This window comes from Aethalodelphis obliquidens, unplaced genomic scaffold (assembly GCF_003676395.1).
Source record: "Aethalodelphis obliquidens isolate GAN/ISIS:26980383/991018 unplaced genomic scaffold, ASM367639v1 scaffold66, whole genome shotgun sequence".
Taxonomy (NCBI): Eukaryota; Metazoa; Chordata; class Mammalia; order Artiodactyla; family Delphinidae; genus Aethalodelphis; species Aethalodelphis obliquidens.
The window spans coordinates 8,940,806-8,953,447 of record NW_020838010.1 but is presented as its reverse complement, the minus strand read 5'-3'; the positions used below and the strand labels follow the sequence as shown (position 1 = coordinate 8,953,447).

At 39.1% G+C, this 12,642-nt stretch overlaps 1 protein-coding gene across 2 annotated transcripts in view; it reads left to right on the top strand.

Annotated features, from left to right (window-relative positions):
* The window catches only part of KLHL13 (kelch like family member 13), a 185,815-nt gene that overhangs the window by 105,745 nt on the left and 67,428 nt on the right, over positions 1–12,642 (top strand). Inside the window, exons 1-2 of one of the 2 annotated variants that reach the window (XM_027089496.1) lie at positions 6,782–7,299; positions 8,981–9,046. The exons of the other annotated variant lie outside the window; for it this stretch is intronic. Of the exons in view, the coding sequence (XP_026945297.1) occupies positions 7,259–7,299; positions 8,981–9,046 (107 nt within the window). The 5' untranslated portion in view covers positions 6,782–7,258. Of the gene's footprint in view, positions 1–6,781; positions 7,300–8,980; positions 9,047–12,642 lie in introns of those variants that run through there. 2 annotated transcript variants of the gene reach the window in all.

Below are 12,642 nucleotides of genomic sequence, written 5' to 3'. Positions count from 1 at the left end.
TTTTTTTTTTTTTTTTTTTGCGGTACGCGGGCCTCTCACTATTGTGGTCTCTCCCGTGTGGAGCACAGGCTCTGGACGGGCAGGCTCAGCCGCCATGGCTCACGGGCCCAGCTGCTCTGCGGCATGTGGAATCTTCCTGGACCCGGGCACGAACCCGCGTCTCCTGCATCGGCAGGTGGACTCTCAACCACTGCGCCACCAGGGAAGCCCACAAATATCGTATATTAATGCATATATGTGGAGCCTAGAAAAACGGTACAGATGAACCGGTTTGCAGGGCAGAAATAGAGATACAGATGTAGAGGACAAACATATGGACACCAACGGCAGAAAGTGCTGGGAGTGGGTGGTGTGATGAATTGGGAGATTGGGATTGAAATATATACACTAATATGTATAAAATGGATAACTAATAAGAACCTGCTGTATAAAAAACAAATAAAATCAAATTCAAAAAAATACTGTCTTGATTTAGGCAAAAGATAATTGACATTTCCCTTCTTTATTGTAGCTGTTTCCTTTGCTCAGTTCAGTTATTGAGCCATTCAAGTCTCCATCCATCTGTCAAGTGAAGAAAAATACACAACCTAAAAGTTATGAGTTATGTTTTATTCAGGGACCTCACTAAGGACTGTAGCCTGGGAGACAGCCTCTCAGAGAGCTCTGAGGAACTGTTCCAAAGAGGTAAGGGAGGAGCCACGATATACAGGAGTTTTTGCTTAAAAAGAAAAAGCATGTAGCTGGACATCAGAAGATTACTGCTAATCACAGAAGACAAAAATCTCAAGTTAATGATTTTAGTGCTTTTCTGTGTATGGGAAGATGTAAGAGTCTGGGCTCATTGAAATTATTCCTTAGATATGTATCTTAATCCATCCTGAATTCCCCTCCGGGTACACTGACAGGGTGCCCGCATCGGCTGATGGCTTGATGGAAGGCAACATTCCTTGGATGCCATCAAACCAATATTCTGTTGAGTCCGAAGAGAGAGAGTACCTCAGTATCATTTAAAGAGCAACAATGAAGGACTTCCTTGGTGGTAGAGTGGTTGGGAATCGCCTGCCAATGCAGGAGACATGGGTTCAAGCCCTGGTCTGGGAAGATCCCACATGCCGCGGAGCAACTAAGCCCGCACGCCACAACTATTGAGCCTGCAAGCCACAACTACGGAGCCTGTGTGCCACAAGTACTGAAGCCCGAGCGCCCAGAGCCCGTGCTCCGCAACAAGAGAAGCCACCGCAATGAGAAGCCCGTGCACCGCAACGAAGAGTACCCCCCGCTCACCGGGACTAGAGAAAGCCCACACGCATCAAGGAAGACCCAACGCAGCCAAAAATAAAAAAAATAATAAAAATAAATTAAAAATAAAAAAGAATTAAACTGACATGTGACAGATTAATAGGAGAAAGTCAAATTTAATTTTGTATGTATGAGAACCCCACATACATGAGAGGTTCAAAGATAGAAAGGTAAAATGACATATATATGCCATCCTGAGCTAGGGAATGGGATAGGGCCCTGGGGCTTCCAAGGATGGGAGGGTAATTCACAGAACTATAAGAAGAGCAGATGTTGGGTAATTAGGTGTTTGCCCTGACATACACTGGGCCACTCAGATAAAATTTATCTCTAAGTAATAACTTATTCTGGAAAAGACCCCCAATTTAAATTCTTCTAGGTAGTTAAGGGAGGGGCAAACGTTTCTCTTGAGCCTGCAGAATCTTGATTGCCTTTAGCTCAAAATAATCCTCATACAAAAGTGGTACATTTTGGGAAGGCTCGTTCTGAACACCTTTAGAAGGATAAGACTCTTTAATGATTTCTTGCTTAATTATCATCTGAAAACAATGCTTAGTTGTAGAGGAGAGAAGAACTTACCTCTGCTGACTTGATTTCACTAAAATTGCCTCCTATAATTGGGTTACTATATGTGACAGGCCCTGAGTAAAGTGTAATAAAAACATAAGAAAGACCCAACCACCACTCTCAGGAGTTTATAGTCTAGTGTATTGTTTATAGAAACAGTTATAATCCAAGGTGACAGGAGCTGTAATATTCAAAGTGCTATGGGAGTTTACAAAACCTAGCACCAGAATCTGCTAAGGGATGTGAGGGAAGGTTTCATGGAAGGAGGTATGGTTGGACACTTAAGTATGAGTAGAAATTGGCTTTGGAAGACAAGGAGGGCAGGGAATTCCAAGTGGAGAGAATGTCATATGTAAGGCCACTGGGGTGTGAGAGAGTATGGCGCATTTGAGGTCTATTGCAAGAAATTGCTAATTGAGGGACATAAGAGAGCTCTGCGAATTGGCTTTGGGAGGGTATTTCTGCCATAGGTGTACGTGGATCGTTCTGCACCTTTAGTCATATAGCATCCTATACCTTCATGGCCTATTCTTTCCGTCCTGTGGCCATTTACTTCCTCATGATCAGTCTGAGAAGACCCCTTTTTCCCCTTTTTGGTGATGTTTAGGAGTCACGTTTGTCTCTTTTCCCCCTAAAATAAATATTAGTACAATACAGAGGTGACTAATGAATACTGAATTAGATGTCAGGGGACCTAAATTCTTGTTTCCCAGTTCTCTTAGCAGCTATGTCACTTGAGCCAAGTCATTTAATAAGTGTCTCTTCACTAGGAAAATGGGGATGTTAACATCTGCACTGCCTACCTCAGGGTCGGGGTGAAAATGAAAACGAGACTCTTAAAAATTAAGAGGTATTGGGACTTCCCTGGCGGTCCAGTGGTTAGGACTCCGTGCTTTCACAGCAGGGGCCATGGGTTCCATCCCTAGTCAGGGAACAAAGATCCCGCGTCCTGCATGCCACGCGGTGCCGCAAAAAAAAATAAATAAATAAAAATAAAAATTAACAAGTATAATAAACTTTTTAACTTGGAATTCTGCTGGGTGAGGCTATCACTTAACACTTAAAAGAAGTAAAATACTTTGTGGAGTATCTAGATAGGAAAATTAGGTTGAAAAGTTATTGACAAGTGGAAATATTCTTACTTCTTTATTAACTCCGTATGTCTGCCCTTCTGACTGTGGAATGTCATTTAGCTTGTGTCTATGTTTCCAAACTTAACATGATAACATTTCTTCCTTCCCAATCGTCTACCATGTGTAACTTAGCTTCTTTCCAATTCTCACTATAGCTATTAAATAGTAATGAACTTAAGACTTAGGTTGGTAAGCTATGAGTTGTTATATTTTATCGTCAACCTTGAATAATTGACATCTCTTAGGTAGTTTGAATTACTCATGACTTAGCCTCAATCATTTGTGTTACCATATAGCGGTATGACCTGAGTTTTGTTACATTTTAGGAATATATAAGACGGTTATGACTCATTCAGCTAGGAATGGGAAGTTTTGAAACAGTGGCCTTCTACTCCCTTTGCCGTTTTTCCCAAGCCAATGACAGTACAGGCAGAGTTATTAGTAACAGAAAAGGAGGCTTCCATTCATTTTCTTCCTTTTGACCCCACCTTTCCCATGAGATAGAGTGGCCATACTACTGGAATCTGATAATTCACCTGAAATATACACTTCTGGGCTATAGATATATGAACAACTGCTCCCAATATAAATACCCCTGGCCATCCCTTCTTTAGATCAATGTTTCTGAAAATATACCATCTAAGAATATTTCCACACAACAGAAAACTCTATAAACCATCCAACTCATCCTGCTGTAAGAAGGAGGATGAAAGAAGAAATGAGAAGAGTACTGCTATACATGAGATGACACGATGATGATGCTATTTTAAATAGAATGTAAGTGAATTATTTATACTTGATTAATATAGACCCTATCATCAAAAATAATGTCCAATTACTGTGGACTACCAGGAGGTAGTTACTACCCTCTTTTCGCCTTTTACAACTTCTAGATGAACTAGTTCATGTGAATTTGAATAAAACACCTGTTCTAGTTCAAAGCTAATATAAAATGATTATTGCTTTTTTTTCCTGCCAGGTCTGAGGGAAATACTGTAGCAATTGTTTTGTTTTCCACAAAACTAAATGTTGAAATGGTCTGGCTTATTCTCTCTTTGTTTTAAAATGTATGGTATTGGACTTCCCTGGTGGCACAGTGGTTAAGAATCCGCCTGCCAGTGCAGGGGACACGGGTTCGATCCCTGGTCCGGGATGATCCCACATGCCGCGGAGCACCTAAGCCTGTGTGCCACAACTACTGAGCCTGCGCTCTAGAGCCCCTGAGCCCCAACTACTGAGCCCGCGTGCCACAACTACTGAAGCCCACACACCTTAGAGCCTGCACGCTGCAACTACTGAGCCCATGTGCCGCAACTACTGAAGCCTGCGCGCTCTAGGGCCCGTGAGCCTCAACTACTGAGCCCGTGTGCTGCAACTACTGGAGCCCGCGCACGTAGAGCCCGTGCTCCACAACAAGAGAAGCCACCGCAATAAGAAGCCCGTGCACCGCAATGAAGAGTAGCCCCTGCTCGCCGCAACTAGAGAAAGCCCGCAAGCAACAACGAAGACCCAATGCAGCCAAAAATAAATAAATAAAAATAAATAAAATCTATGGTACCATTGATACATAGTTTTAAAACATTCTTCCAAAGACCCAGTGGATTAAATCATTTTATGTCCCTTAAATACTGCCCTTTTTTGAAGATTTCTTGAGAAAAGTGTGGCACACATCCAAAATCACATTCTTCCATTTTTTTCTGTATTTGAATTTTTTTCCTTACAAGTTAGTGGAAAGGAAAAGTGGTCAGTTTTTGCACTCAATAAACAAGAAGGTGTAGATAGATTTTATCTAGGGCATTTTTAAGTCATTGAGAGAATATTTTAAAGTATTAACTACTTTTTGAAATTATTGGCAGAATCCTCTTAACCCACTTTAACATAAAGTGCTTGAAGAAGATGGAAAGATTTTTTATTGGCAAATGAAAGAAAGCACCATGGTTTTTGCATCATTGCATAAATGTAAGAAATTATGTATACATCAAAAGGATGAGACAAAGCTGAATGCTAAATGCCAACTTCAACGAGAGCTTGTCTGTTTGACACTGAGCATAATGGGGTGTGGTTCCACAGCAAGAGAACGCTAAATATTTACGCCCCAGCACACGTTTCTCTGGTAAAGCTTCTTATCCTAGATTAATCTCCCAGCTAACACTATTATCCCTTTTTTAACAACCCCCTTCTTACACTTGGATTTTCTCCCTTAATTCTTCATGAGATTCTAAACCTTCTGGATCCAATCCCCTGTCCTCACTCTCCCATCTATATCTGTGGTCTTCATGAATCCTTTTTGTTTATGGTATGGACCTTCAGGTGAATTCTCTTGTTTTACTGCAAGTAGTAAAGCAACAATAACAGCTCCCCCACCCCCAACTCTTTTCTTCCAAAGATCACAGCTCCATCCTTTAGCTGTTCTGTTGGTATCCATTTCTTATCAATTCTCTGGAGGTTTTGAACCAGAGCTGTGATATATACAGCCAACAATGTTGCGTAGTAATGCAGAGTTGCTGCCCAATCCAGATCTAGTTCTCTTACATCCATATTCTTTGCTTTTTAGGCTTGAGAGTGATGAAGAAAGTTAGTGAGATTAGTGTGTACCGTGAAGTCTGGGGAGGTTTACTTTCTTAGGCCACTTACTCTCATGCTCTGGCTTTTGCCTCAGTGTCTTTTCCTTGCCATCTTGCTTCACTTTATAAAGTGTCAGAAAAGTTCCTTGAACGTTGTGTGCATTATGTGCTTTAGGAAGAATGCATAGTATGGTCCATGTGATGGAGGAACGTTTATAAACTGTAGACTCAGATTACCATGGAAGACATCACAGAAAAGAATGCAATTTGAGTTGGGTCTAGAGGGATGAATGGAGTTTAGAAAAGTGGACCGGGGAAGGGATTTCTTGCAGGAGGACCTCTGGAGCAAAGGAGGGGAAGAACAAAGCGGACTTGTGAGGTATAGAATGGGAAGTTGGTGTTAGGAGATACTAGGCTGTGAATTAGAAGAGTAGGTTGGCCGGCTTGTCTTGAGTTTTGCGTGTTGGGCGTAGTTGTTTAATTCCTTGAGTGATCCACTCTTTCAAGAAATGGCTTCTCATAGCTCATAGGATAAAATCCAAACCTCTTTGCTGGCACGTAAGGTCTTCTGTGATATGGTTCTGTGTATCTTAAAACCCACGCCCCTCAACACCATGCACCTGAAGCTCCTTCCATTTGTACTGAAGACTTTCCTGATTCTCCAACATGTTGTAATCCTCAAACCTGTGTGTGTCTCTGCACAGACTTTTTTTCTGGAGTCCACCTGGTGAATGCCTCATTCTTCAGGCCTCAGTTGCAGCACTAATTTCATTGTTCCTCTGCTGCTGTAGAATCCTGGGCTTATGCTGCTAAAACTTCTACACCATATTTTGTGCTGTCAGAGTACATGTTTGCTTCCCTCACTCAACTAGAAGCTTCCTGAAAGCACGGGATTGTGTCTTATTCACCATGTCATCCATATCACCTAACAGAGTACCTGCCTAACATGTAGCAAGTTCTTGACAGATATTTGTTGAATAAAATATTTTCGGCACATTTAATTTACGCCATGTATAGTTGTATTTTAAGAGAGTCATCTAGAAGCAATGTGATTGCTAGATTAAAGATGGGAGATGCAGAGAGGCCAGTTATATGCATTTTTTGGGAAATAGTTCATTTGTTAAAAAACAAAGAAACAGTAGGGGTTAGATTCCTGGAAAATTGATAAAGAATAAAGGATAGGAGTTATTGGTTGGCTACTAGGGACTGGGAGAGGGAAGAGTTAAAGATAATAAAGATTTAAGGTCATATGACAAATATCAGGACAATGACCCTTGAAAAAATAAGATCAACATGTTTGGTTTTTTTTTTTCCTCAGTCAGATCTCCTGGTGTTAGTATTTGTCTCACCCCACCTCTGCTCTGAAGATGAACGCACTGTTCTTGTTCAGTTTACTGTAACTAAGCTCGAGATTCATGTGGTTCTGATCTTCATATCGGATCGGGAGTTAAGATAAGAAATGTAAATAGTTCAACCACGCTGACTACAATTTCCTACCGAGGGAAGGTGTGCGGTGCATAGGTTTTGAATACATAAAGCTTGTTTCTGCTTTTGGGAGCTACAGCTGTGAAGTGTTATACCAGGCAGATGCACTGGGGTGCGCTACTATGTAGAGGAGCCTAGCTGTGCATCACAGCTCTCAACTTTAAAACTCCAGAGAATTTGATGAGAGAGGGATCCACAAGAACATGACAAATGATGAGAGTTCAAACCTTAAGAGAAAAATGGGCTTATTGGTAAGAGAACTTCTTTTTCTTTATTTACTGCTGTTACTTATTCATTAAAATGGCAAGCCTGTTGTTTTCATATGTGGCTGTGAAACGGTGTTCAAAAATCAATTTTATATGTATTGTAGAATTCAGGAGACATATTGGTAACCATGGAAAAATCATAGGAAGCATGTGTAAAGCTTGATTTTTAAAAAAAAATCACTAGGGAAATTTTACTTTATTTCAGACTATGGTATAGATTTATTTATATAGCTTAAATGTAATACAGGTTAAGAAATATATATTTTTTTAAAAGTTAAAATAAAGAATAGTGACTTGTGTGAAGATACATAATTTCACTCAGTTACCAGAAGGTGGCACACCAGATTCTTCTTAAATACACAAAAGAAAGGAATAATATTAATAGGAATATAAAATAATCTGTATTTAAAGATACTTTAATGTATTTTTAAGCCAAAAATATATATAATTGTTATTTGCTTGGTGAGGTTTATTACTAAGATATGACAAATATGAATTTAACCCATTGTAGCTTTTTATGATTCAAAAATAATTTTTGTGTGTATAGTAAAAGTAGACTTTGAAATAGTATTGCTATTAAGGAGAAGCTGTTGTGAATTTATCATTTAAAACAAAAATACTTGCTACCTACCTTTTGCATAGCAAGTCATTAGATGTAGAATAACATTCTGGATAAGGTTTCTGCCAAGGTCTTTTTAAAGATACTATTAGACTATGACTGATTTAGTTGTGACTTTAATAATGCAATAGTGCTTGTGAGATGACCCAGAAAAATACCAAATCTGTTTATTTTGAAGAAAAAGTTAGACAAAGGTAATGATTAGTAATGTTTACTTTCTCTAAGCTAATAGCAACATAAATGAAATAAATGTAAATAAATTGAATTTTGTGTCAGAGCTCCTCAAACACCTGCCAGCATACTTTAATGTTTTCAGCGTGTTGACAGCATATACTGCAGTGCTTCTGTAGTAGTCTCTATTTTTAAAACTGCATTCCTGAGGCAGTACCAGAAGTATGTCTGTTCATCGTTGCCTTTTGTATTAGCCCAAAGGAGTTAGGTATATGACAGAACTTCACAAAAACAAAATCTTCTCGTTAGGAAACAATACATCTATTTATATGTTTTTATTAATTACAAGCAGTATGAAAATAAGAAAATGTAGTAAATGAACCTAGAAGAACATTAGCCATCTGTTCTCTGAAAGCTTGTGCCATTTGCTTTCTGGTTTTTATGGCAAAACAGTATATCAGCAAAGAATTGAACTTTAGGCTTAAAAAGCTAGAAAATGACAAAGCATTCCAAGGCTGAGTATATATTTACTGGAAAAGTGTTTCCTTGCGTCCAGATTTGTCTAGTTTAGTCTTTTAGATCAGCTGCCAGTAAATGTTGTATTCAATGTCAATCTTTATTCCAGACTTTCTGAAACATTAAGAGAGTGTAGATAAAAACAAATAGAATCTTATGGTTTGCTAGTTAAGGGTTTTTTTTAAAGTTAATTCACATATTTTTAAATTGTTCTGTGTAGTCTTAACTGTTCAGGATTTATAAATATGGTTTATTAATTTATAGCTAAAATATTTGCAGAGTATGCTTTGAAAATTTTGAACTGCATACAGTAAAGCCACAATTAACCAGATTTTTTTTTTTTTTGCACTCCACTTTCAGGAGACGGAGGCAATTATCTTTAAAACAAGCCGATTTCAAGGATATATTCAAAAAATCAACTTCAGGGTATGTCTAAGGGTCTGCATTTTCTTCTACCTTTTTGTCAATGAGAATTTATTTTCATAAAAAAGACCCTGAGGTACTAGAAGCCATTCAGTCATCAAAGAAACTTTCAGTAACGTCTAGGGTACTGTGTTTATTAAGACAAAAAAAGAAATTATTTCATCAAAGCAATACCACACATCATTGTATTGTGCTTTATATTTTCCAATGTGCTTTCACAAACACAAGTTCAGTTGGTTCTCATCACACTGCTGTGAGTCTGGCATCTTCCCTGTTTTACGGAGGATAACACGAGAGGTTACAAGTTTGTGGCAGAGCTACAAGCAGATCACACGTGCCCAGCTCTGTCCTCTTCGGCACCCTTCCTCATTGAAAAAGTTTAAAACAAGTCTTTAACTTCTACCCTGTATTGCACAATCAGTGTAACTCAGACTACCTCTGTTGCCTAATTGCTGTACTTCACAGTTTCCCACTTTGCATGTGTCTGTTTGTCCGCCTCCAAATCTGTCCGCCAGCTGGAGACCTTGCTTTCAGACTCTCCCAGACCTGGAAGGGTCTGGAGAGTGGGAGGGCAAGATAATAGCCATGGACAGTGGGGACAGACAACGATTGGTGAGCAGCCAATGCTGATACGCTGAGGAAGGCCAGGCACTGAGACAGAAAACAGAACCTCATTCTGACCGGGGTCATCCTGAGTGGGGGTGGGCCACCTTGACTTTTAAAGCAGGGTTTCTCCAAGTTGAGTAGACCAGGCATGCAAATCAGCTGGATTCCTTGTTTAACATACAGAGTACCCCTTCTCACTTCCAGACTTGTACATGTTCAGTATTCAGCCCAGATGATTCTTAAGCATGCTAAAGTTGGAGAGCTTCAAGGTGTAGGACGTTTCGGATGGACCTACAGTCTGTCATTCAGAGTGAAGTAAGTCCGAAAGAGAAAAATATCGTATATTAATGCATATATATGGAATCTAGAATTAAAAAAAAAAGGTTCTGAAGAACCTAGGGGCAGGACAGGAATAAAGACACAGACATAGAGAATGGTCTTGAGAACACGGGGAGGGGGAAGGGTAAGCTGGGACGAAGTGAGAGAGTGGCGTGGACACATGTACACTACCAAATGTAAAATAGATACAGGGAGACGCAAGAGGGAGGGGATATGACGGATGTATGTATATGTATAGCTGATTCACTTTGTTATACAGCAGAAGCTGACACAACATTGTAAAGCAACTATACTCCAATAAAGACGTTTAAAAAAAAAAAGGTATAGGACTTTTCTCTTGGTATACATCGGAAGGTAAAGAAGAGCCCCTTTTCTCTTGGTAGCATCCAAGTTCCATGTCGAGACCTGTGGGGGCGGGAGTCAGGCAGGGGTGAGGAATGACAGCTGTTGCTTGCACACCTTGCTATATCTCCGTTGGAGGCATATCACAATAGATGTTGTGCATTATGGTGATTGCGAGGTATTTTCAATAGGTTTGTGTTCGTTTTCGACTCGAGGAAGATAAAGAGCAGAAACATTGCCCCCAAAAGGTGAAAAACAAGTGACTTTTAATATTTTTAAGAGTGAACCTATCCCAGTTGTTTTCAATTTAATTTTTAAAAACACTAGGCTATCTAGGATTCTGGATGGTTAAGGCTTAACGGCAGCAATATATTTATGCTTACTCATGTTTCATATGTGAATACGCAGTCGGCCCGATTAGACTTTAAGGGATTTGTGGCTGGGGAACATGTGTTCTGTTGTATACTTGTAACATCTAGCAAAGTCATCACTTCTCGGTACTCACTGATGATTGAGCGAATTCAGCTCGCACGTCTTCTCTACAGGTTTTGGTCTTGGCATAGTGAGTGGATTGATTTTGGTGTTTGTGAAGTTCAAGGAGCCTATCTTACACTGTCAGGAACGGCTAATATACTACAGAGGCCTCAGTATAAACAAATGCATTTTAGTTGACAAATGCGAAAACGTGGTCCTAATTAATCAATTGGCTAATGCTTGTTCCCTGTTTAGAGTATCAGTTTAAGCTCCATCTTGCTGCTTCTTCACCCTTTTTGGAATACAAGTTATGTTGGTCTGTGCTTTACAGATCTGAATCTCAAAAACTGTTGATTCTGGAAATCCCTAAACACAAATGTTTTTGTTTACTGGCTGGACAGCATCAAACCAAGTGGCCAGACCCTGTAGTGGAAGACATAAAAATGCTCAACAGTGTCTCTGACTTAGGTCAAGCTGAATAAGGAATGAATGAATGAATATATGCTAGCTAAAGATGTATTTTACTCAAGTGTTGTATACCTTCAGAATTCCATGAGAAATAACTGATTGTTGAAAACATATATTTGATTTTGAAGACGTGAAGTGGTTCTGAACTACTGGTTGAAGTAGACAGACTTAGGAAGGCAGTCAGGAACCCCAAATTTAAATTGCATCTAGCTAAAACCTAGGGTCAGCCTAGAAGATGAATTCTGTTTTTCATTCCCTCATGTCAGAATCACATTTACTTTACTTAGTAGTACAACATGAGATAAAGGAAAAGAAAGGATTTCCCCCACTGGACAACCATTGCATCCAAGTAATGAAGTTAGACATAAATCTAAAACAATGCTGTTGTTAGTTTGTAACACATGAACACTTTATATAACATGAGTTAATGATGTCTTCCATCATAGGATTTTCATAATTGCTAAATATGTTTTTGAGACATAGCAATTTTTAATTGCACACTAGCTTCTGTAATTTAGACTTGCTACCATATATTTGGCATCTTGCAGTATAAATGTTTCTATACCTCCCTCCCTGCCTTTCTTTTAAGAAAAAAGTCTTTAGGGAGTTCCCTGGTAGCCTAGTTGTTAGGATTCTGGGCTTTCACTGCCGTGGCCCAGGTTCAACCCTGGTCTGGAAACTGAGATCCCGCAAACCACGCGACGCAGCCAAAAAAAAAAAAAAAAAACTTTAGAATTTAAAATTACCCATGAGAAGAACTCTAAATTAGAGAATGAGAAGGTTCTCAAAATACTCATGAAAATAGAGGTATTGAACTGTTTGCTAAGTCTCTTTAATACCACCATAGTAGGCAGATATCGTAACTCTAAATTATACCTTTAAGGAAACTATTGGTCCCCATGTTATGGCAGTGGGTCACAAGGTTCAAGTTTGAAGTTGAGCCTTTTTTGGACTTTAAGATATTTAAAACAAGATTAAAGTAATTGCATAGAAAGGGCCTTTTTCATGGAAAATTTAAGTAGTGTGGTATAATCTCAGTGAGTCATTAGGATTAGCTTTTCACGAAAGTGTTTGCTTCTGGTTAGCAAAATATTATTGTGATTACCCTAAGTATTTGTAACCAAGATTTACAAATACTCAGGGAGAAGAGGTGGAACGACTTAGGTAATCGCCTAGATCTCAGTTTTGCCTGTAACATTTATGGTGCGCATGTGAATGTTATAATAACTCTTTAGATAAAAGGATATAAATACGATTTTTTCAAGATAGTAGCATTATTTCATTAATTTTAATTGGGATATTGAGGAAAATGTCTTATTCTAAAGGTCTTTCAGCAACTCAGATTTTTGTAAAAAACGTAGGTATTACTG